Source organism: Sminthopsis crassicaudata, chromosome 4, assembly GCF_048593235.1.
Source record: "Sminthopsis crassicaudata isolate SCR6 chromosome 4, ASM4859323v1, whole genome shotgun sequence".
NCBI lineage: Eukaryota > Metazoa > Chordata > Mammalia > Dasyuromorphia > Dasyuridae > Sminthopsis > Sminthopsis crassicaudata.
In genome coordinates, this window is record NC_133620.1 from 16,859,360 (window position 1) to 16,886,464 (window position 27,105).

Genomic DNA, 27,105 nt, shown 5'->3' on the forward strand with positions numbered 1-27,105 from the left:
TGCAAAACTTTCAAACATTCCCTGACAAATTCAAAAACACATATATTTTAGGACTATTAGTCAAATTCCAGAGTTCCCACGTCAAGGAGGAAATATTACAAGCAACCAGAAAGAAATAATTCAAACATCATGAAGTCATAGAATAGCACAAGATTTAGCAGCTTTTACATTAAGGGACTGGAGGACTTGGAATATTATATTCTGGAGGGAAAAGGAGTAGAATTATAACCAAGAATAACATACCCAGCAAAGCCTTCATTTGGAAGTGGAAATGGAGGTGAGAAAGGGACATGCATTTAGTGAAGTAAAAGATTTCCAAGAATTCCTGATGAAATGACTGGAGTTGAGTAGAAAATCTGATTAAAGCATAAAAAGGATAAACAGGAAAGAGAAATAATGAGGTATTCAATAAATTTAAACTGTTTACATTTCTACATGGGAAGATAATACTAGCAACTTCTAAGAACTTTATAATTAGCAAGGTATTTTGGAGTAAATTAGACAGAGGGCACAAGTATGAGCTGACCATGATGGAATGATACATAAAAAAATAATGTAAGAAATAAAAGAAGTGCCCTGCAAGAAGGGAGAAAAAACAGGTAGAATGAGAGGAATTATCTCATATAAAAGCATCATTTAAAAAAGCTTTTACAAGTGGAAGAGAAAATGAAAGGTGGTAGGCAATACTTGATACTCACTTTTATTAAAATTAATTGAATTATATATGTATTCAGTTAAATATAAGAATATATCTTCATTCACAGGGAAGTAGAAGAGGAGAGGAATAGAAAGGAATATAGCTTTTTCTTATACATAACATTTATACAAAAATGGAACATATATTAAAGTATAAAAACTTCACTGCCAAATGCAGAAAAACAGCAATATTAAATGCATGTTTCAGGTCATTATGCAATAACAATTGCCTTCAATAAAGATAATGGAAGCATAAACTGAAAATTAATTGGAAACTAAATAATCTAAGACTAAAGAATGAGTAGGCCAAAAAACAAATTATAAAAGCAATAATTTCAGAGATAATGATAACGAGACAACATACCAAAATTTATAGGATGAAATCAATGCAGTATTTAGGAGAAAATTTATTTTCTCAAAATGCTTAAAACAATAATAGAAAGAGCAGATCAATTACTTGGGCAAGTAACTAAAAAACTAGAAAAAGAACAAATTAAAAGTCCCTCATTAAATTGAAATTCCCTAAAAATTAAGGGGAAGATTAATAAAGCTGAAAAAAAGTTTTGAAATAATAAATAAAACAGGGACCAGTTTTATGAAAAACAACAGTAACAATAAAGTACATATTTCATTAATTTGATTTTTTAAATAAAAATAACTATAAAATGAAAAGCATGAATATAATGTTAATAAAAATGAAATTATTAGAAACTATTTTGCTCAATTGTATTTCAACAGATCTGACAATCTAACTGAAATAGATGAATATGAAAATATATTTTGCTCAGATTAACAGAAAAGCAAATAAAATACTTAAATTACCCTACCTTAGAAAAAGAAATTAAGCAAGATATCAATGAGATCACTGAGAAAAAACACCCCAGAGCAGATGAATTCACAAGTGCATTTTATAAAACATTTAATGAACAATTAATCCTAATACTATATAAACTATCTGAAAAAAATAGGAAAGAATGAATTTTACCAAATTCCCTTTAAACAAAAATATGGTGCTGATACTTAATCTAGGAAGAGCTAAAACAGAGAAAGAAAATTAGATTCCAATTCTGGAATGAATCTTGATATAATAAAATACCAGCAAAGAGATTAAAATGATATATCACAAAGATCATAAACTATGACCAGAAAGGATTTATACCAAGAATGCAGAACTGGTTCAATATTAGGAAAACTACAAATATGCCTAACCATAGTGATAATAAACTCAATTACACTATATTTACAGCATACAATACCTTAAGGGATACCTAAAAAGCGTTTGACAAAAAATGTAGTAATCATTCATCTTAAAATACTAGAAAGCATAGGAATAATGGAACTGTCCTTAAAATGATAGGCAACATCTAGTTATCATTTCATTAGTAAGAATAAGCTGTAATAGAGATAACAGACAACTTTCCAATAGGTGCAGAGGTGAAACAAGAATGCTCATTACCACTACTATTATAGAGTACTGCACTAGAAATGCTAGCTATACCAAAACAAGAAGAAAAAGAAATTAAGGAATTAGAATAGGGAATGAGAAAACAAAACTATCATTCTTACAAATGATATGAAGGTATACACAGAAAATAAGAGAATCAATTTAAAACTAGTTAAAACACTAAGCAATCTTAGCAAAGTTTCAGTACATAAAATAAAGTCACATACATCACCATCAATATATTACCAATAAAGTTCTACAGTAAAAGATAGGAAAAGATAGGAAAAGACATTTTAGTTTAAACAACTATAGGCAATGTAAAATACTTGGGAGTCTACATGTCAAGACAAAGCTAGGAATTATATGAACCCAATCCCATACCCTTTTTATACAAATAAAATCAGATATAAACAACTGATGATAGAATTATCATTTTTATTATATTGGCTCAGCTTACCTAAATTAATTTACTATTCACCGTCACACCAAGCAGATCAACATAATTACTTTATAAATCTAGAAAAATTATAAGAAAATGCATGTGGAAGAACAAAAGTTTAAGAATATAGAGGTAAATAATGAAAAAATGTGAAGGAATGTGACCTATCTGAACTAGATCTCAAAACAATCTTGTGGTCGATGGTGGAACAGATTAGATACACAATATGCATGAAGAAATTACTTTAGTAAGTCATTGTTTGATAAGCCTGGAGATCCAGGATTTGGGAATAAGATCTTATTTTTTTGACAAAAAATTGACAAGAAATACATGTGCAATAAATGTTTGTAGCAGCCATTTTTGTAGTGGAAGGAACTGGAAACTGATATGCATCAATGGAGGAATGGCTGGATAAGTTATGGTATATGAATATAGTGGAATACTACTGTTCTATAAGAAATGATTTCAGAAAGGCCCGGAGAGATTTACATGAACTCAGGCTAACCAAAGTGAGTAAAACCAAGAGAACATTGTACCCAGAAGCAAAAAGATTATATGATCAACTTTGATGGAATTGCCTTTTTTTTCCCAACAACAAGGTAATTCAGACCAATCCTAATAGACTTGTGATGGAAAAAGCCCTCTGAATCCAGAAATAACACTATGGGGATTGAGTGTGGATCACGACATATATTTTCATCTTTTTCTTGATGTTTGCTTACTTTTTTCTCTCTTATTTTTTCCCTTTTTGATTTATTTTTCTTCCAAAGCATGATCAATGTAGAATTATATTTAGAAGAACTGCACATGTTGCTCTCTGTAGGAAGGGAAAGGAGGGAGAAAAATTTAGAGCATGAGGTCTGGCCACAGTGAATGTTGGAAACTATCTTTGCATGTATTTTGAAAATAAAAAGCTTATTTTTTTTTATGGCTGGATAAAGTGGAAAACAATTTGATGGAAACTAGCTGCAGATCAACCTCTTACATCATACACCATGGAAAGACCAAATGTGTCTCATGATTTAGACATGAAGGGTGAGAACTGAGTCAAATTTATAAGAATACAAGTAATTCCTTAATGAATTAAATAATCAAAGAATTTGAAAAGACATCTTTCAGAAGAAGAAATCAAAGTTATCAATAGTCATTTGCAACAGTGTTATAAATCATTATTGATTAGAGAAATGAAAATCAAAACAACTTTAAGGTACCATCTCAGATTTGCTAATATAATAGAAAAAGAAGAAACAAATGTTGTAGGAGATGCAGATAAGTTGGGACACTAGTAAACCGTCTGATGGAGTTGTGAATTGATCTAATCACTATAGAGAATGATGTGGAACTACTCTTATGGGATAATAAAATTGCACATACCTTCTGATCCAGCAAAATCACTCCTAGATCTGAATGCCAAGGAAATTAAAAAAATAAAAAAGAACTTATATGTGCAAAAATATGTCTATCAGCTCTTTTTGTGGTGGCAAGGAATTAGAAATAGAGGAGATGTCCATTAATTGGGGAATGGCTGACCAAGTTGTGGTATATGATTGTAATAGGATACTATTTTACTATTAGAAATGATGGGCAGGATGCTTTCAGAAAAATCTGGGGAGGCTTCCATGAACTGACAAAGTAATGTGAGCAGAACCAGAAAAACACTGTTCACAGTAATAGCAATATCACATAACGAATAAACACGAGTGACTTATAATTCTCAACAAAACAATGATTTAAGAAAATTCTTAAAGATTCATGATGAAAAATTCTACCCATCTCCAGAGGAAAAAATGAAGAAATCTTACTGAAGATTGAATCATAATTTTAAAAAATTAAAAATTTTCTTGGCTTGCTGTTTTTTGAATATACTTTCTTTCACAACATAACAAATAAATAAGTAATATAACTAATAATACATTTAATATATTATATTATTTAGATGTATATAATATGTAACATCATATATTCTATTGCATAATATAATATAAATATTTATATTAATATATTAATAAAATAATATAATATAATAACTAATAATGCATTTTGTATGACAAAAATAATCTGGGTCAATTTGCTTGCCTTAATAAGGAGGGAGAATGGAAGGGAGAGAATATGGAACTTAAAATCTCACAAAAACAAATGTTATGGGTTAAATATAACTGGAAAAAGTAAGATTATATTTTGAAAAGTTTTGAACCTTCACAAGATCAGGAAATTAAAAGGAAACAATCTTTGCTGGGGAAGCAAACAATTAATTTGTAAGTGAGGATATTTTGAAAGCAAAGTTAGTGCTCATGAGTAACCCATCTTTGAAAAGAAGTTTAGAAAATCTCCTAAGATAGCTTTATCTGGGTACTGAAAAATCTGAAGGTAAATGAACCTGCCAAAATAATGAACTGAGAGCCGTCACGGAATTGAAATCCTATGGAGATACTGGCAATAACATAACTTTGATTTGAAATGTACATATCCCACAGTTAAGAAATCACTTAAGAGAAAGCCACTATACATATTCCTCTGGTGACAATTTACTTTGCTTTTGAGAATAATATTTAAAACCCATCCAAGAGTCCACTGAAGGGAGAAACCTTATAAATGTGATGAATGTGGTAAAGGGTTTATTCAGAGGCACCCTATCAATAGAAACTCTATAATTACAATTAATGTTGAAGCTGTGTCAAATGTTGTTCAAATGTTTATAGATATAAATCATTCCATACAGAGAAGTCTTAAAATTATGAGGAGTATTTTAGCCTGGGATTTGTGCAGAGAACGGTATATATTGACCTTATAAAAATTCACTAAGGGGACTGGAATTAGATATATAATCACTGTGGGATAGGTTTTATTCAGAGATTAAACTTCAGTGATTATCAGAGTGTTCAAAGGTCTAGCAACCTTATAAATGTGATCCGTGTTGGAGAGAACTCAGGTTATGATCACATGTTTATAGACATCAGAGAGTCCTCACCTTGGAGAGATCCAATATATAGAATGAATGTTGCAAAGTATTAATTCCCAAAACTGCCTCCATACTCATAAGAAGGCTCATATAGGAGAAAAAAGAAAACACTATGAACAGTGTGGGAGTGAATTCAAATGTTTTTATAGATATCAGAGAATCCACACAGGGGAGAAATTCCATAAAAGTGATGAATGTGGCAAAAGCTTCATTCATAGAGTTAGCCGCTACGTTCATCAGTGACTCCACACGGGAGAGAGCTTACAAACGTAAGCAGTGTGGCAAAGAATTTGTTCAGAAAACAAACTTCAATGTTAATCGGAGAGTTCAAGCAATGGAGAAACCCCATAAATCAATGAACTTGACAAAGGGTTCATTCAGAGTACAAACCTTAGCATTCATAAATAAGTCCACTCAGGAGAAAAATCCCACATGTGTGATCAGTGTTGGAGAATATCCTCCAAAGGTTCCAATTCGAACCAGAGAGCACATAAGTGACAATAGCTTCATATTGCAAATAAACTCCAATGTTTATAAGAAAATCACCCCTGAGAAACAAGTTGAGGGGTAAGGATTTTTTGTTGTTTTTCCTCCAAGGGTGGAGGGATATGTTCAACACCTCTGAAAAACCTGCTAAATGGAACATTGTTAGGAAAAGTTTTATTCCTAGCTCCAAAGTTAGATGCTGTTCAGAAAGTACATGTGAAAATGAGATGACCTGTGACCTAAAAAGCCTTGTCTCTGTGATAATTTTATCTCCTTATAATTTTAGATTGTGCATTTCTAGTTGCTGCGCTTTCATTATTGGTCTTTGATTGGAGTACCTCTTATTTTCTTTGGATCCAATGTTTCCCTTCACATTTTACATCTCTGCATGCTGGAAAACAAATGATCAAGTCCATTGCCCTAAATGGGAAGCTACCTCATGAAGGGAGATGAGATCCAGTTTTCTATCTATATTAAACAATCTTTTAAAAAAAATGCAGGACTACATTTCCTGCTAAGCTGCTGTTCTAGTCTTTGTTCTGTCTCCCTCTCTAGCTATGAACAAAATAAGTTACTATTTGCACAGCTCTTTGAAAGTCTGAAAGCACTATATACCTGCCAGCTACCATCATCATCATCATCATCATCATCATCATCATCATCATCATCATCATCATCCCACCACCACCACCATCACTTATTGATTTCATTTATTCCATTCTGTTTAGGTTCCCCTCAATTTACCTGTACCAACATCCCCCAACTAAAGTCTTTCCACTATTTCACTCCAAATTTCATCTCACAATTGCTTCTGATTTCACTGACCCATATAATCTGTCTAAAGATATAAACAGCCTGGATTATTTCTTTAGTTATCAGAATGATCTATGGTAAATTTGTCTGCGTTTTGCGTCCCATTATTTATATCACCCTTTCAATAAGAAGGCCCTCTATGTATCAATCAGAAGACATCTATTAAGTACAAGCTGTGTGCCAGACACTGTGTTAAGTGCTAGGAATATGAAGATAAAAGGGAAATAGCTTTCTAAGAGAGAGCGCTGGTGGCTGGGGAGGTCACCGATGGCTTTTGTGTTGAAGGAGATGCTGCAGTTCAGTTTTAAGGGGAACCAGGGAGTCCTTCAGGAAGCAGTGGGGGGAAGCATATTCTAGGAATGGAACACAGCTAGTTCAAGGGCACCGTACCAATAATTACTGTCTCCCTACCCCTTTCATTCATTTCTAAGTATCTTCTCTTTAACTTTTCCACCCCTTGAGGCCACATGGAGGCTTTCTCAGTTATGAAAATGGGACAACCCAAAGCCTTTCTGTTCTGTGGCTCTGATGAGAAGTCAAGGCTAGAAAGCTCTTTGTTTTTCAGGGTTATTACACTCTCCCCAGCTCAATATCTGGTAAAATGCAAACTTCCTTGTCTGGCCTTTAAAGTGCATCCTGATGGGACACCAAACTACCCTTCTCTCTAGCCTGATTTCATCTTCCTGCAGACACACTCTCTCTGTTCTTGCACTGATCTTAAGCAAACCAAACCATCTGCCACATCCAAGCTTTTACAGAAGCTATCTCTGCACCTGAAGTACGTCCACCTCTGCTCCCTCTAACCCCTCCTAACATCTCCTTTGGTTGAATTCAGGTGCTGTTTCTTCCCTCCCTGATTTCCTGAAGTTACACTCTATTTACTGTGTATCTATTTTATTCTCAAGTGTCAGTATATGTATTGTTTCCTCAGAGTAACACATAAGCTCCTTGTGGGCAGGGGCTGTCTTATTACTGTCTTTGTCTCCCAGGCCCAAGCACAGTGCCAGAAGTGCAGGAGCTGCAACAACTTAATGCTCAATTAAACTTGAGACAACGTTGTTGAAGAATTATTTTTCAAGTAAGCCTTGAGGGGGCTTTCTGAGCATCCTTTCACCTCTCAGTCCTTAGAAATGATGAAATTCTCATGTTCTATAGAGAGAGACAGAGACAGACAGACAGACAGAGAGAGACGGAGAGAGACAGAGACAGAGAGACAGAGAGAGACAGACAGAGAGTGAAGGAGTGAGGGATGGATATGAATAGAAAGATAGATATACATCCAAATGGATGTGTAGATATATCTTCATAGCTATATATGTACATTCACACACACACACACACACACACACATACACACATATATATATATATACATATATTAATGTATACTGAGAGAGACAGAGAATACAGAATTTTATTCAATTATTTTTCAGTTGTTTCTGACTTTTTATAACCCCATTTGGGGTTTTCTTGGAGAATCTTGGAGAATGGTTTTTCTTGGAGAATTGGAGAGAATCGCCACTTCTCAAGGTCATTTTATTGATAAGGAAACTAAGGTAAATAGAGTTAAGTGACTTGGCCAGGATCTCACAACTAGGAAGTATCTGAGGCCACTCTTGAATTCAGCTCTCTCTCTCCTTCCTTCCTTTCCTCTCTCCCATCCCTTTCTCCCTCCCTCCCTCCCCACTTCACACACACACACACACACACACACACACACACACACGCACACACACACACAGTGACAGAGACATATGGGTGTCTGCCTTCAGACCAGCTAGGTAGATGTAGTAGAGAGAGTGCTGGCTCTAAAGTCAGGAAGTCTTTGTGAGTTCCAATCAGGCTTCAAATACTTGCTAGCTGTGTAATCCTGAGCAAGTCACTTAATGTTGTTTACCCTACTTTCTTCATCTATAAAATGAACTGGAGAAGGCAAATAGCAAATTACTTCAGTAATTTTGCCTAAGAAAACTCCAAATGGGTCCCAAAATACATACATATCTATAAACCTACATTATTGTTGTAAGGATCAAATAATATTATGGGTTAACTTATATATACTTAACACTAGTTATATTAAGTGCTATAGAAAAGTTAGTTGCTATCATTATAAAAAGTGACACTTGCTGCATGATTTTGGGCAAACTGCTTTGATTTTTGGACTTTTTCATTGTTTCATTGTCATCTATCAAACATGTCCTGACCATCTCTGAAAAGCACTATATAAACCTGAGCCACTGTGGGGTCTTTGTCTTACCTGTGAATTTTAGGACCAAAATTCCCAACATGCAATATACATTTTTGAAGTACTTCCTCTAGGCCATGGTCAAGTGAAAGTAGCCTAAACCCGAGGTCTGCTTCTATCAATCATTTGTACAACTATTTATTATGCAGTTACATGGCCAGACACTGGGCTTACTGGCTGCTAGATTTTAGGCAGGTTCCCCACCTTTCTTTGGTGAACCAAAATTGCTCCAGTTTAAATAAGTGGATTGGACAAGATGTGCTGTAAAACCCCATAAGCTAATAACTCTTGGAGTCTGTGAAGTTTATTTGGGGAATTGGAAGGAGAAAAAAACCTCTACCTTAACTCAAAAAGTAAGGAAGTGTTTTCTCTCTTTAAGGAAAACAAAAGGTTACTCACTGTTAAGGAAAAATGACCCTTTTCTCTAGTCAAATTTTGAAAGTTTTGGGCTACCCTCATGCAACCACATTTCCAGGGATTTCAGTTTTCCCTTTTATTCAGCAGAGGGTGACCTGTGGCATCTCATCTGACTTCAAATCCTCAGATCTTTCTTTGAATGAGGGTGGGGAAAAGTACACAGGAACAGAGGCAAAGGTCAATCAATACATACAGTTGAGGTTGAACTCTTGGTAGTGATGTATGTGTGTGCACAGGAACACAAGTCAAATAACCAATTGCCATGACAGTCGTACTGTCTTATCCCGGTAGAGAAGAAGGTTCTTGTTTCTCCCAAAATCTTTAAGAGGTTTCAGGAAGACTTTATCAATGGAAAAATAAATTAACCAATTAAAGATGGCATGGCACACTAAGGTATCTGAGAGGCCTGGCTCAGAGCATTGTTTTTGTAACCAACTGGTTACCAGGAGAGTGGTACCCTGGGTGGTACCAAGCACTCAGTGTTAATGGCTGAATCTCAACTGAAATCTGGTGGGATTGAATTACAATTAAAATGAGCACAACTAAGGGCTTGATGTGCCAGATAGGAAGTGGGGGGAAAGGGGTGGTGCACCTCAGAGGAGAAAAACAATAATCTAAGAGAAAAGGGGAGGTACCCAGAAGAAAGGGAAAACCCAGGAAAGTGGATGTAGAACAGGGAAGAGAAAGAAGAGGAGGATTCCTTACAGGATGTTGCTGCCAAGAAAACCATTTTCAAAAGCTCGAGGCAATCTGAAATCTGATCTGATTAGCCTTGATTCTGTCTCACTAGAATAATAAAAAGGGGGAAAAAAGTGGCTCCTAGTATTCCAGGCACTATTTTCCAGGGCCTTTCCCAGACTACTTGGGCTCAGCAGCCTATTCCTCCTTCCCACAAAACATCAAATTTGAATAGGCATTTTAGCATGAATAATGCCAGCTGACTTTCTTCAACCCAGGGAGAATTTATTGGTATTACACATGCAAGGTTATATTCTTCTCCCTTGATCCTGAGAAGGGGAAAGGGAAACACTCTCCTTGTGCTTTTCTCTTTAGGACTTGGTTAGAAATTTGCTCCAGTCACAACTACTGAGGGACACATTATAAGATCAGTGGTTTAGACTTAAGAGATTACCTAGTACAAACCTTCCTTTTAATAGATAATAATAGGAAACATTTACTAGAACTTACTATGCGCTAGACACTATGCTAAGGGCTTTACAATTATTAGCTCATTTGAGCCAAAGGTAAGATGTAGGTGTTATTATCCCCATTTTGCAATGGAGTAAACTGAGGCAAGACTGATTAAGTGACTTGCCCTTAATTACACAGCTAATAATTGTTTGAAGATGGATTTGAACTCAGGTTCTCCTAACTTCAGCTTGGAGCTTTTTCTACTGCTCCACCTAGCTACCCCAAATGAGATCAAGAGAAGTTGTAGCATTTCCAAGGTCAGGGTTCTATTTGGCACATCATCATTTGGTTATGAATTCAAAGTCTTTCTCATTATAGAGCAGGGCCTCCGGTATCTATGATCCATTGGAGGGAAGTATAAGAAAATGATGGCAGTGTCTCTCTGTTCTACCCAACTCAGCCTCCCTCAAATGTGAAAGCAGTTGTGATCACCCAGAAGTGAAAGTTACCTAAGGGGATTTGATCTCTAAGATAATTTAGGAGAGATAAAGAAAGCACCTAATGGTCCTTGAGGAGTGCAGGTCTCCTGAACCAGAGGAACAACATTCTCAGACACAGAAATGATTAGCATCAGGGATGAGCAGATGACAGTGATATTTGAAAAACTGTGGGAAAATCAAGTTAAGTCACGCCTGCTTAAGTCAGGGCAACTGTCTTTTCGATCTCTGAAGAAGGAAAAGGAATAGAGTTTGCAAATTTGAGTTTATTTTCATTTCTCAGAAAAATCTAGAGAGAATTATTGAAGAGACAATCAATGAAGAAGTAAGTGATCGCAAAGAGCAAACATGGCTTCATCAGGAACAATTCGTTCCAGACCAACCATGTTTCCTTTTCTGACAGATCAAATAAATGAATAGAGAAGATGGTTGCTGTTGGGATAATTTGTCTGAATGCATGGCTGGGCCCAGAGAATGGATATTAATGATTCAACGTCAACTCTGAAAGACATCTCCAGTGGAAAGCCCAAGATGTGTGCTTAGTTTGAGGTCACTTATCTTCCCATCATATGATTTCACTTCCACTCTTACCTCCAATGACTTGCGAAAAGGCTTTAATTATATGCTTGTCACATTTGCAAATGGCAATATACTAGAAGGCAGTGTGAAAAAAAAAACCTTGCCAGGCAAGGATGTGGAACTAAATGAAAAAAGATTTACTAGAGATCAATGTAAAATCTTACATTTGTGTCCAAAAAATCAATTTCCCAAGCAGAGAGTAGGCCTGACAGGCTTATAAAGGGTAGGGATGACATAGATAGGTATATTACAGATTATGTGAAGAAGATCTGGACAATGATTGAAATGCAAACTCACTATGAATCACCTCCATGATATGGGAGATCAAAGAGACCTGCTTTCATTGCTGTAGCTTACTTTCAAGGGAGGAAAGTCCCTCTACTAATGCAGATTAGCATTTTCTCTACAACTGACTACTGGAAGTTAACTATAGCACTAAGAGATTATGGCGCTTACACAGCAGCACACAGGCAGGATGTATCAGAGATGAGACCTGAACCCATGTTTCTTTGGCTTGGAAATCATTTATCAGATCTTAAGCTATGTTAATAGGTCACATTGTATGTATAACACATAGGATGAGCAGATAAGAGTAGCATTCTTATGTATTCTCCTAAATTATGCAGATTCTACTCCCAGGATCTTGGGGCTCCTCAGAGGAGCTAAATATCCATCACCAGACTTATGCTTTCAGTCAAATTGTGCCTTTGAAAGCTTCCTTTTTAATTTTCTGAGCTAGCTGAAGATATTGGTCCAAGAGCCCACTACTTCCTGCCTCAACCTGGTACAAGGACGTTAGTTATGCAAACTCCCGACCTGGAAGAATCAACAAGTACCCCAAAGAACACACCTGGTCACCAAGCAAAGGAAGACTCAGCTCCCCTTTTTTCACTCTATGCCATGGCACCTCCTGATTTTCTTCACATCCCAGTTAAAATCCCCTCTTCTACTTCTATTGATAATCCCCAATGGATCCTTTCTATCACTTATTCTGTACATAATTACATATGTGTTGTCTCTACTCACCTCCATTAGATTGGGAAGTCGGGTTTGCCTTTCTTAGTATCTTTAGCACCTGTACCCTTCACATAGTAGTCACAATAAATACTGCCTAATGGCCTGATGATGGTTTACAAGCTGTTGAAACAAGACTGGATTATGTGCATTATTGTTTGAACTGTTTGAACTGGCCAGACCGGGTCTAAATACCACTACAACAAACAGAAAAGTGGATGATTTCAGAGTATTTTACCTAGCATCTATAAAATATTTACATATATTTTTCTAATATCACCCTTTTTTTCTATAAACAATTTCATTAATAACAACCGCATTAATCAAAAACATCAAACACCAAGATGAGAGGTGAAAACACTCAATTGTTCTTTCAACAGATTGCCAAATTTTAATCTCAGCCTTCTGTCATCTGGAGCTCACCCTACTCCAGTTTTTAATCTGAATTCCATTGTCTTTTAATCTTGATCTCCACTTACAATTCTGCAGAAATTACCCAATCTTTGTTTATTCCCAAAGCATCTTTGTTACTCATTACTCCTTTAGATTCCCAACAATTGTGATGGTACATTTTATCTTGATTTGATTTGTTTATTTTTGTTCCTTTGGTTTTTATTCACAATTTAAAGTAATTCAGTTTAACACTACTGCTTAATCATGTGCTATGTGGTAGGCATAGTGTTTGGGTGCTGGGAATAGAAAGACAAAAGTAATCCATATTTTATCATTTATTCAAATCAGAGGTAGTCTTTAGACATATAGCCAATTAAATGTAAAAAGATTTTAAAGTATTTGGGGGAGAACTGGAGATTGACTTGGGAGAATACTAACAACTAGGGAGGAAATCAAAGATTCATGTAGATAGCATCTTCCTGCACTGAGCCAAGGCCAATAAAAAAAAGCACTAGATTCGGAGGCAGCAAAGCTACATTTGCTTCTGTGTTCTGCTACTTACCAGCTAAGTGATCTTAAGCAAGTCATTTTAGGTTTCTTGGTCTTGCTTTAAAAAGAAGAATTTGGACAGGCTCTTTCTTTGCTCATATGGATATGGAGATTACTTCAATAAATTAATCAATCAAGAAACATTTATTAAGTATCTACTATTGGCAGGCACCAGGTAAGCAGTGAGGAAGCAAAAAGAGGCAGCGGTCCCTGCCCTGTAAGAGTTTACAATCCAACAAGGAGATGACATGTAAATATATAGAAGGCAAGTACAGGAAGGATACAGGAAATAAGTAATAGAAGGAAAACTGTAGTGAGCTGTTGTCTCTAAAAGCTGCTGGATCGCTCTCTGGGAAGAGATCTGCTGTGTCTTCTACTCAAATCTCTCCGACAGATTCTTCTTCCTGTAATGAACCGTTGTCTCCAGGCAGTTGCTGTTAACTCTTGTCCTTAGAAGTGACTTCCCTTCCTGCAGAGAGCCCCGTCAGGCCTGATGTAATGCAGAGAGTCTTCTTCTTTCTCTGAGAGTCCTCTCTTTTATTCTCCCAGAGAATGGGCGTGGGATAATGCAAGGGCTTCTGGGAAGAACCACCCCAGCCAATGAGCTTGCCCCCTCTATCAAGTCAACCTGAGTTCTCACCTTGTAATTGTCCAGAAAACCCAAGTTCTCACTTAGTAATCCTAACAGAAAACACTGGAATTAACTCACCATGGCAGTGATACTGAAGAGTTAAGTGATTTCAAGGTTATTCAATTAATAAATGGCAGAAAAGAAACCAGAACATGGACTCTTAGATTTCTATTCAAGGTTCTTTTATCTTCAATATTCTACATTTTCCCTTAATGACAACAGCTACTATGACTGCTACAACTGGATCGCGTTGTTTTCAATATAAAAAACCTGTTTAGCAGGCTGGTGAAAAAAAAATGTGTTCTTTCATGAGATTTACAGCTTGAAGGGTACTTAGTTACCATCTGGTCCAACTTGCTTGTCCAACAAGTATGTGAGCTAGGAATCAATAAGATTTGAGTTTGAATTCTGTCTCAAATATTTGCTAGCTGTGTGACCCTGAGTAAGTCACTTAATCTGCTTGCCTCAGTTTCTTCTTCTGTAAAATGGGGACAACTTTAGCATCATCCTCAAGAAGCTGTTGTAAGTATCAAGTACAAATCACTGTAAAAATACCAGTTATTTTGGTTTTAAAGATGATAAATTGTAGCCAGAGAGATAAATTGTTTCCCCCACACACAATCAGACATCTGGGATGCAGTAGTACTGGAGTTTGAGCTTTGGCCTTCTGAACAAAATTCTGAATAAGAAGGATCCTGGATTCTAATCCCACCTCTGATGCTTATTTGATGGTGGGCAAGATGGGCTTAACCTCAACAAGCCTAAGTTTCCTCATCTCTTCTAGAAGAAGAAGGCACTTGAGAATCTCTGAGTTCTAGTTCTAGTTCCAGATCTGGGATTTTAAAGTTCTGGTTAATTATTGTTAAATTATTGTTAAATGTTGTAATAATGCAATAATTATTGTTATTATAAAACAAAAGTCCAATGATGATGACGATGATAAGTAAACATTTATACAATATTCTAAAATTTGAAAACAACATTATACCTGTTAATTTTGGCTTTCAAAAATGTGTGGGGTATTATGGGTTTGACTGTTATTTGACACAAGAAGACAGGGAAATTCAGAGAGAGGATTGTTTATCAAGTTTCCATGGCAATTAAGGATTCGAACCCAGTACGCTAAGCCCAGTCCTCTCAGAGGCAACTTGAACCCAGTTTTTCCTACTTGCAAAACTATCACTCTAACCATTATACCTTACTATTTACTTTTACCCTTAATTTTTCCTTCCCCAGTCACTTCAAGTAGGATCCCTTGGTGCAAGTGTCAAACCAATCATTCTACTCCTCCAGGATTGAAACAAAGAGATAGTTACAAACCAATGACGAGCAACAGCTGCATTTGGGAGCAAGCAGACATCCCTGGGGACCTGAGTTCAGAGATAACTTCATGGCAGGTACAATTGAGCATGATGGATGGAGAGCATGGGGAAGCAAGGATGTGCTATCTCCCCTCCAACAGCCACTGCCAATGAAATCTCATACACTCTTCTACTCCCTGGAGAGCAACAAGCTGTAGCCCACAGAAAGAGATTGGCAGAAGGGGCCTGGGGTGAATAGCACGCCTGTTCCTGGCTTCTCACTCTGACTAACCGTGATGACCTTCACACACATCAGCTTTCACTATTCGCCATTTGTTTCCTACAAATAGTTATGGTCACATTTATCTTTTAACACAAAATTCCCCTCCCCCTTTGACTTGTGCCCTCCCAATTCTCTAATTATGAGTACAAGGATGACAGGATCCCAGTTTTGTCAATGCCCTATTAAAGAAGGTGAGAATAACAACTCTTGTGATTCCTCTGAGACTCAAAACCCAGCTCACATAGAGATAGAAACTCACCCATTGAGTAGTTACCAGTATGCAGTGGATGTAAATTTTAGAGATAGCTGAGGGATGTAGCCCAAACTTGAGTCACAGCATGTGCCATTTGTTGGAAAGTAATGGGGATTTCCAAATGCATGCCTCAAGAATCACAAGGTTCATTAAAGGGTTCACAAGAAGGTTCCAAGAAGTCATGGAGGATGGGCAGTTCCATATTGGTTAGACTGGGCAATGTCAAGAAAGGAATTCATCTTACTTTCCCAGTACTTCCTTCCATAATTATTAATGCTCTTCCCCTGATCCCATCAAAATCAGTTTGTATTTTGTATTTAATTATTTATGTGCATAACATCACAGACTTAAAGAAGAAAGGATCTTAGAAGAGAAAAGAAAAGAAGAAAATACACATTCCATAAATACCTACCCGGCACTATGCTAAGCACTTTACAAATGTTATCTCATTGCATCCTCACCACAACCCTGGGAAGTATTTTTATCCCCCTTTTACAGATAAGGAAATTGAGGCAGATAAGGGTTCAATGATTTACTCAGGGTCACACAGCTGTTTCTCTGGTCAAATCACATTTTTCATTTGTTTGAATGTTTGTTTGTTTGTTTGTTTTTTAGTTTTAACTTATTTGCTATTTTGTTTTCACCAAGTTTCATGTAAAAACATCTTCTAACATTTGCTTTTAAAACTTTCCAAATTCTCTCCCCTTCCTCCCTTTTCATCACCTTTCATTGAGAAGACAAGCACTTCAATATAGGTTATTTGATGTAGTCATGAAAAACATTTCCATAATAGTCATGTTGTAAAAGAAAACAAAAAAAGAGAGAATTTTAAAAAATATGCTTTAATATTTATTCAGACATTATATCAGTTCTTTTTCTGGGTTTGAATAGTTCATCATAAATCCTCCAAAATTATCTTGGATTATTGAATTACTAAGAACAACTAAGTCATTCACAGCTGAGCATCTTATAATACTGCTATTATTGTGTATATATTACATTTCACTTTGTATCAGCTCATAGAAGTCTTCAGAAGATTTTCTGAGAGTATCTTACTTAATGTTTTTTTTTTTTTTTTTACAATACAATAAGTATGCCATAATTGAATACCAAAATTCGTTCAGTCATTCCCAATTGAGGGGCATCCATCCCCTCAGTTTCCAATTCTTTATCAGAAAAAAAAAAAGATATTATGAATATTTTTGTGTATATAAGTCCTTTTCCTTTTTTTTTTTTAATCTCTTTTGGAATACAGACCTACTAGTAGTATTGCTAAGGCAAAGGGCACACATATTTCAATAGCCCTTTGATCATAATTCCAAATTGCTCTACAGATGGTTGAATTGGTCTACAAGTCCACCAACAATGCATTAATGGCTCATTTTTCCCCACATCTCCTCCAACATTTGTCATTTTCCTTTTCTGTCCTATTAATCAACCTAATATGTATGAGATAGTATCTGGAATTATATTAATTAATATAATTCACATTTTTCTGATCAGTAGTGAATTAGAGCATTTTTTCACATGGCTATAGATACCTTTGATTATTTCATCTTTAAACTGTTCATATCTTTTGATAATTTATCAATTATAATAATTTATAAATTATAATAATTGGAGAATACCTTTTTTAAAATAATTTTGGCTGGATTTTCTATATGTTTGAAAAATGAGGCCTTTAACAGAGAAACTTGCTTCAATTTTTTTTTTCACAATTACAATTGCTAAATGTATTTCCCTTCACCCTATCTCTCCATCTGTATTAATCTATTTTCTCTTTCCTCATATCCTGCCCTTCCTCAAAAGTGTTTTGGTTCTAACTACCCACTTCTCCAATCTTTCCTCCCTTCTCTTATCCCTTCCTCCTCCTACTTTCCTGTAGGTTAAGAGATTTCTATTCCCAACTGAGGTTGTATGCTATTCCCTATTTGACCCAATTCTGATGATAGTCAGGTTCACTCACTCTCTTTGCTCTCCCCTATGTTGCTGGCCACCATTTTATTGGCTCTTTACACATATATATAATTTTATTATTTATATTATCTACATTTTCTCTTTTATATGAGAAAATTTACCATATTCTACCTCACCCTTTCTCCCATTCTCCTAGTATATTCCCTTATCACCGCTTAATTTTTTATTTTAGATATTATCCTTATTAAGTACGAAAGGATATCTAAAATAAAAATTCTCTACCCCCTCCTCTCTACACCCTTCCTTTCTCTTCCCCCCTTCTTCCCCCCCTCTTCCCCTCATCACTCTCTCTCTCTCCCCATAACGTGTGTGTATCTGTTTGTCTTTTCTACTTCTTTGTATATGTGTGTATTCCTTCTAACTGCCCTCATAATGAGAAATTTCTTGAGTCACCAATGTCATCTTCCCATGTAGAAATATAAACAGCTTAGCCTTATTAAATGTCTAAGTAGCTTATGATTTCATTTTTTCTGTTTACCTTTTTATGCTTCCCTTGTGTCGTGTATTTGAAAGTCAGTTTTTCTGTTCAGCTCTGCTCTTTTCATCAAGAATGCTTGCAAGTTCTCTATTTCTAGAATATGTTTTCTCCTCAAGGATTATACTCAGTTTTACTGGCTAGGCAGTTCTTGGTTGTAATCCTAGCTCCTTTGCCCTCCAGAATATCATATCCCAAGCCCTCTGATCCTTTAATATAGAAGCTGCTAAATCTTTTATAATCCTGACTGTGGCTCCATGATATTTGAATTTTTTTCTGGCTACTTCTAAATGTTCTCCTTGACCTGGGAGCTTGAATTTGATTATAATATTCCTAGGAGTTTTCATTTTTAGATCTCTTTTAAGAGGTGATGGGTAGATTCTTTCAAATGTCAATTTTACCATCTGGTTCTAGAATATCAGGAAATTTTTCCATTACAATTTCTTGAAAAATGATATCTAGGCTCTTTTTTTGATCATGACTTTCAGAGAGACCAGTAATTTTTAAAATTATCTCTCATTAATCTATTTTCTAGGTCTTCCCAATGAGGTATTTTACATTGTCTTCTATATTTTTGTATTCTTTTGAATTTGTTATATTATTTCTTGATTTCTTAAAAAAAATCATTAGCTTCCATTTACTTAATTCTAATTTTTAAGCATTATTTTTTTCAAGTGAGCTTTTGTATCTCCTTTTCCAATTAGTTGATTCTACTTTTTAAAGAGGATTTTTTTTCCCTGTAGTGAATTTTTATGCATTATTTTTACCATGTGGCTAGTTCTGTTTTTTTAAGGCATATGGGAGAATTGACTGCTTATACCTTTTACCATTTAGTTTAGACTGTTTTTTAAAGTTTTGTTTTCCTGTATTTTTTTTCAGCCTCTTTTATGAAGTGATGGACTCTTTTTTCACAATTTTCTTACATCACTCTCAGTTCTCCTCCCAATTTTTCCTCTACCTTTTTTACTTGATTTTCAAATTCCTTTTTGAATTCTCTCATGGCCTGAGATCAATGCATATTTTTTTCTTGAAGGCTTTGAATGTAGGAGCTTTGACTTTGCTATATTATGAATGTGTCTTTTGAGCTTCCTAATCACAATAATAACTTTTGAAGGTCAGAATTTTTTTCTGTAGTTTGCCTATTTTCCCAGTCTACTTCTTCACTTTCAACTATTTGTTAAAGTTGGTCTCTGCTTCCAGGGTGGAAGGTGCATTGTGCGGCTTCAGGGATTTTGTGCGACTGTTTTCAGAGATACTTCTGGGGATCTATAAGTTTTAAGCTCTTTCAAGATAGTATGAGCTAAGGAGAAGTGTGTTTACTTCTCTTGACCTGTGTTCTAATCTGGGAATGCACTATTTTCTATCCTGGAATTAAGACAAAAGTCCCTGTTCCACTATAGGTACGAGTTCTGATGTGCTGATGCTCTTTCTTGCCCTGGGACTCCCACCTAGGACTGTAATTCTGATCCCAGTATGGGCAAAGCGACAGATTTTATTCCCAACACCACCTAGTATAATCCTTCTCATTTCACAATTAAGGAAATTGAGTCCCAGAGAAATTAACCAACTTCTGTGAACAGATCCGACCATTCTGGAAAGCAATTTGGAACTGTGCCCAAAGAGCTATCAAACTGTGAAACTCCTTTGATCCATCAGTGTCTTTATTGGATCTGTATCCCAAAGAGATCTTAAAGGAGAGAAAGAGACCCACATGTACAAAAATGTTTGTGGCAGCCCTTTTGTAGTGGTGAGAAACTGGAAACTGAGGGGATGCCCATCAGTGGGGGAATGGCTGAATAAATTGTAGTACATGAATGTTATGGAATATTATTGTTCTGTAAGAAATGACCAGCAGAATGATTTCAGAGAAGCGTGGAGAGACTTATGGGAACTGATGCTGAGGGAAATGAGCAGGACCAAGAGTTCACTGTTCATGGCAATAATAAGATTGTGCAATGATCAATTCTGATAGATGTGGCTCTTTTTAACAATGAGATAAGTGAGACCAGTTCCAATGTCTTGTGATGGAGAGTGCCATTTGCACCCAGAGAGAAAGGACTGAGTGTGGATTACAACATGGTATTTTCACTTTTTTTTGTTTTCTTTCTCATTTTTTCCCTCTTGATCTGATTTTTCTTTTGCAGCATGATAAATGTGGAAATATATATAGAAGAATTGTACATGTTTAACATATATTGATTACTTGCCATCCAGGGAAGGGGATTGGGGGAAGAAGGGGAGAAAAATTTTGGAACACCAGGTTTTGTGAGGGTGAATGTTGAAAATTATCTCTGCATATGTTTTAAAAAATAAATTAAACAATTTACTGAAGATCAAAGTAATAAGTAAGAATACTATGACCTGATCACAAGTCTGCTGCTACAAAAGTAACACTTTCTCCGCTGCACGAAGTTGACTCCTAACATGTTGCTTTCCCCTCGTAGAATGGAAATTCCATAAGGTCAAGGTTTCTTCATTTTTGTTTTTGTGTCCCACTCACTAAGCACAGTTATAGAAATGATATAACGATTCCATAGTGTATAATTACATTATTTATACATTAGTGATATTATAATAATATACTTATAATTATATAATGTATATGCATGACATATAATATATATATATATAAACTTATTATATAACAAATATGATTATATAATATGAAATATATGTGATGTTAATATACTTTATATACACACATATATACAATTATATATATATATGTATATATATGTGAATAAGAGGGTTTTTCAGTACCAGATCTGTTATAATTTCAATATTTTGACACTTCGGGTGAAGAAATTCCCCTCATCAGCACCTAGTTTACATTTTACAATTTTAGAGAGTTGCCTGAGAGAGTAAGAGATTAAATGGCTTTTCCAAGGCCACATGACCAGTAGGTGTTCAAGTCAGGAAATGAATCCAGCACTTCGTGACTCCCAGGCTGATTCTCTAGACATTAACCATTAAGCTCTGCTTTTTCTTCTGTACTTAAAACAAATACCTCTTGAATTTATTTGAGTTGAAGCGTAAGCTCCTTATGGATGAAACAAGAGCCCCGGAGAACCCCTGGCTCTAAGAACCCATAACTCTTGCTTCTATAGGAACCCAGGGTAAATTCTACAACAATCCCTTCACATGCCTATTCCCCTCTAGAAGTAAAATTCTATTTCCCTTTTGATTCCAAAGGTCGATGGAGGAATGTTTTCTTCTTTCAAATCAAAACAGCTGGAAAGGCCCCCCTTTGCTGAGTTGGAGTCAATCACATCTGGGGCTGGCCTCTGCCTGCATCTCACTCCTAAGTATCCAGTTCTTAATTAATTGCTCTAGCTGAACAATCCCAAACCCCAAGCCTTCCCAGAACAGTTGTGCTGGGGTAGGAGCAGTGGAAGCTATAAGATAGTTTCAAGATGTTTCAAGTATGTAAAATCGCATACAGATGTCCAAAGAGTACGTCCAGTCAAAATGAATTTGAACAGCCATATCAACGTGAACCCATGCCCACAGACATTATCTCGGATCAAAGTGGCAATTCACTTACCTGGCCGTGACGCCAGTCGCCTTCCATGATAAAAAGTCAGGGAGATCGAAAAAATGGCCCGCTTTATCCCAGCAGGACTCTCTCAAGTTCTGCCAGATAAAATACAATAAGATCAATCAATCTTTTTCACCTTTCCCCCAACATCTTCAATTGTGTCTCAAAATCATCCAGTCCAGTCTAAACCCAATAATGCCCATGAAAATATATTCAAATTGGAGAAGGGAAGTAAAAGAGAAACTATATCACATCAACTTGGAAAAATTTCAGTAGACATTATTAATTATGTATTAATAATATACATATAAATTAATAATACTTCAGTGTTTTTTTTTCTCCAACAAAGTGAGCAAAACCAGTCTGTTCTTGAAAAGGTATATAATTGCTCTTCCTAATGAAGGGACCATGAAGAGAAAGAGAGAGCAATTAGTTAATTAATGAAATAACATTTCAATCCTTAACAACTTTAGGCCTGAGAAGCAGTTCCATAAGAAGATAGGAGCTTACACTGAAGCCATCTTGTTCTCTTAATTTCTACACATACCAGCTCACTCAAAAGAAAAGTGAAAACATGGCCACCATCCTCAGGGAGCTTACTATCAAGTTCAAAATGAGCTGCCCTTGATTGATTTTCAACAATCACAAATCCAAAGAACGCATCTGGTAAGCTAATATAGACTCTGCCCATATTGAACTCCCCTCCCTTTTTATGTCCCTCTTAACTGATTCCATTTCCTTCTATTGCTTTCATATCACCATTAAACATCTGGCTGCAGGAAGAACAGGAAGAACTTCCCAAAACATGGGTTGCTATATAAAAAATGCAAACTGAAAGAGAGGAAGAAAGAAAGGAGAAAGACTTTCTGGCCAGGAAGTACAGTACAAAATTATGGAATAGGGAATTGAAATCTAAGCAAAAGAGGGAGCTGGTAAGTACACAATTGGGGGCTTTAACGAGTTCAGATTACAAAGCCTGGACAAAATACACCCCAGTGCCCTAAAAAGAACAGCAGTTTTGACTGCTAAGGTCCTGAATGTGATTTTTGAAAAATCAAGTTAAACAAAATTTCTGCATTCAAAGACAGGTAAAAATGGTATTCTTGATTTTCATTTGGGGAGAGAAGTTAGTCAAAGAGTTATCAAGCACTTGGCTTGGAATTCTGCATCAGATACTAGCTGGTTTCTTTATCTGTAAAATGGGAAGGAGGTAGATTAGTTAATCTCCAAGATTTTCTTTCAGTTCTAATTCTAAAATGTTATGGCCATACTTGAATTGATAGAAACTGGGAGGGAGACCCTCCCAAAATGCAATAAAAAGACATGCTATTAGCCAGATTTTATTTACAAAAAAATAATCAAAAATGCAAGTGAAGATTGCCAAAAGCTGGAAGGGATAAGTAACAAATTGAATGATAGATTTGAATGATAGATTAGATATTATTATTCACCAAGATTATAATAAACAATAAAATACAAAACAACAAAAAAAGAAAAGAATAAACAATAATAAAAATTACATTTTGTAATAAAAACAAATGAAAAGTGTTGGATTCAGGATCAAATAATCAATTTCTCAAGTTTTATACTGGAGAGATTTTGATAGGTAGCAGTCTGAGTGTAGAAAAATGGTAAGAGGCAGGAAACTTAATTATAGTTAGTACAATACAACTAACAAAGAACTCTTACAAATCCTTGACTATCCTTGACCATGGAGAAAGCTGTAGTAAACTGACAGCATGCTAAAAAGCAGTGACATCCCTTTCCGTATAGCCAAAGCTACCGCTTTTCTAGTAGCAATGTATTGGCTGTGAGATTTGGACTATATGGAAACCTGATCACTGAAGATCAATGTTTTTGGATTCTGGTGCTGGAAAAGATTTTTTGAAAGCTTTTTGGATAGCCAGGAGATCAAATCAATCAATATTTAAAGCAACTAATTCAGGCTATTTACTGGAAGATCAAATATTGAAGCTGAAGCTTAAATATTTTGACCATATAATGAGAGTCATTGAAAAAGAGACTGATGTTGGGAACCAGTGAAGGAAGAAGGAGAAAAGGACAACAGAGGATGAGATAAATAAGAAAATGTCATGGAAGCAATAAACGTGAACAAAATAGACTTTGAGAGATGGCAAAGCAGAAAAGGGGTTGGTGTGCCATGGGTTTCTGAAGAGTCAGATACATGACTGGATGACTAAAGTGTTCACAATGAAAGCAGTAATATTCTATTATATATTGACCTGGTTAGGTCTGGAGTACTTTGTTTAGTTTTTTTGTTTGTTTGTTTGTTTGTTTGTTTTGCTGAGGCAATTAGGCTTAATTGATTTGCCTAAGGTCACACAGCTAGGAAGTGTTAAGTGTCTAAGATTTTAATTCAGGTTCTCCTGACTTCAGAGCTGGTGCTCTATCTATTGCACCACCTAGCTGGCCCCATTATTTTTGAAAGACGTTGATAATCTGGATAATATCCAGAGTAGGATAATCGGGGTCATATTGGTTCTCAAGATCACCATATAAATAAAAATTGACAGAAGAAACTGGAAATATTTAACCTACAGAGATGAAATGGAAGGAAGACAGTTTTTTTAGGTTTTTAGAAAACCTGGAATATGAAATAGGGATTAGATCAAATGTTTTAATTGATGCCAGAGGTCAGAACCAAAAAAAAAAAAAAATTGTAAAATTGGGGGGAAAGGCAAATTGAAGCTTGATATGAGAAAACAAACTACAAGACTGATCCATTATGAGAGCTATCTCAAAATGATTCCAGCTTCACTGGGAGTTAGTCAATTTCTATTCATTGGAAGTCTCCAGGCAAAGGTGGTACAACCATTTGTAGGGTGCCATATCTAAAGCTCATTTTCAGGTACAATTAGGCTATATGGCTGTAAGTTCATGGTTTAATTTGAAATTCTGCAAGTCTGAATCCCCATTTGGTTATAGTTTGGTCTGCATATCCAATAAGATCCTTTCCAGCTCTGAGATTCGATGACCCACTGTTTCATTTTAAATATGTGTTGTCTTCCTTGAAGGCAGTAGGGGGGAATATGAGAAAAATCATAGAGAGAAGATGGGAAAATACAGAATAAAAATATAGAAATGTAAAAAGAGAAGAGAGAGGAGAGAGAGAGAGAGAAAGGAGAGAGAGAGAGAGAGAGAGAGAGAGAGAGAGAGAGAGAGAGAGAGAGAGAGAGAGAGAGAAAGGAAGGAGAGGAAGATGGGGAGGAAGGGAGAAAGGGAGGAAGATAGAAAGATAGAAAGGAAGAGGAAGAAAAGAAGGAAGGAGAAAGAGAAAAAAAGAAAAGAGAGAGAAGAGAAGAGAAAGAAAAAAAGTATAATGAAAGAAAAGAGAGGGTAGGGAAGGAATGAATGCTCCCTGGAGCCTGGGTTCATTTCTCCAGAAATGCTGACAGACCATATGTGAGTGATCCCATGCTGGCTTTTTTTTTTTCTTTTGGATGGAGCCCATGATTTTCAAGTGCTTTGTCATCAAAGGTTTGACTCGCCAAAAGTATATCAGGCCCCACTGATGTATTTTTCAGCTCTGGACTGCCCACAGGGCAGGAGTCCATAACACCACCCCTCTGGCAGACAAAAGAGAGAGCTCTCAACAATCACATTTCACTGAAGTCTAGCCCGGCTGTTCCTTCACTTGCACTGGGGTACAGTATCCCACTCTATCAAAGGAGAAAAAGAGGGCCAAGAGCTTACTTTTAAAAATGTCCCCCACCTCTATTCTGTTTAATGGTATTAACAGGTCTCTTGATTTAGTCAGTCTGACAGGCATAAGGACCTACTGTGTGCCAGGCACTATGATAAGTGATAGAAATATATTTATGTATATGTGTGTATGTAAAGAATAAATAATCCACTAGTCTAAAGGAGCTCACATTCTAAGAAGGAAGACTCCAAGTAAGTACATAATAATATGCAGTATAGAATAAATAAAAGAGACAAAAACTGTAAGCTAACAGCTATCCCAAATTAATCTTTCCCCCCCTCTGCCAAAATAAAAGCCCCAACTTTTTAAGCTCCACAAATCTGTGACCCGGGATACAAGGTATCTGCTTCCCCATGCCAGTCCTGAAGCTCATCAATCCCTAGGGCTTGGAATTAATCAAAAGGATGGAAGGTTCAAAGAAACACATCCATTATTTGATAAAACCACAGCATTTCTCAGGAGTAGCATATCACTCAAAACAAAGCCAGCTGCAGAGTTCAACAGAGGGTGGAGAGAGACTTGAGCGGCCACAAACATGTGAGAAAGCCAGGAACCATTGTGTCCTCCCCAGGGCAGAATGACTCTTTGGACCTCTCCTTCCCCCTGCCTTGGGGAGCCACAGTTTATTGAGTGGTAGGTGGGGAGGGGGCTGATATTCTCCATCCATCTGGGTACTGTTTTAAAACTGGGAGGGGGGCAAACAAAGGAACAATGAGACAGGTGGGCATTAATGCAGGCTGGAAACCCTCCTCTACTGCCTCCTCCACTGGGGAAGGACCGTTATAACTTGCAGAAATCAAGGAAACAGAAGTCACTGCCAGGGTGCTCCAGTATTGGTTATTAATCACAAAGAAATGATAACCAGGCAGTTTGTGTGAGAATAAAACCATCATCGATGAAAGAGAGCAGAGTCCTTTTTCCTCTTAACACCCCCTTGACAAATTGGTCCCTGAAGATTTTTAAGAAATTGTTTTCTAGCAAGACTTCTGAAAGGGATAAACAACCACAAGAAAAGGTTGTCCTCAATTTAAGTTCAAAGCCTAAAACTAGAAAGCTGGAAAAAAGAACAGCTTGACCAGTGGTTAAAAAAAAGAAAGAAATACTATGCACATGGTAATCACCCAAAGCGCAGAGATGCTGGGGAGTAAAAGTGCTTAGAATCCCCAGAAGATCCTCATTCCAATGCAGACATTTCTGGACCGTTTCACCTCAGGGTATAAGTGATAAAGGAAGTGATTCCATGCCATGGGAGGCAGTAGGG

At 36.2% G+C, this 27,105-nt stretch overlaps 1 protein-coding gene across 2 annotated transcripts in view; it reads right to left on the reverse strand.

Annotated features, from left to right (window-relative positions):
• FGGY (FGGY carbohydrate kinase domain containing) overlaps positions 1–27,105 on the reverse strand; it is a 517,954-nt gene that overhangs the window by 430,778 nt on the left and 60,071 nt on the right. For both annotated transcript variants that reach the window (XM_074265798.1, XM_074265799.1), the window contains exon 5: positions 22,127–22,215. In XM_074265798.1, coding sequence (XP_074121899.1) covers positions 22,127–22,215 — 89 coding nt within the window. The remainder of the gene's footprint in view (positions 1–22,126; positions 22,216–27,105) is intronic.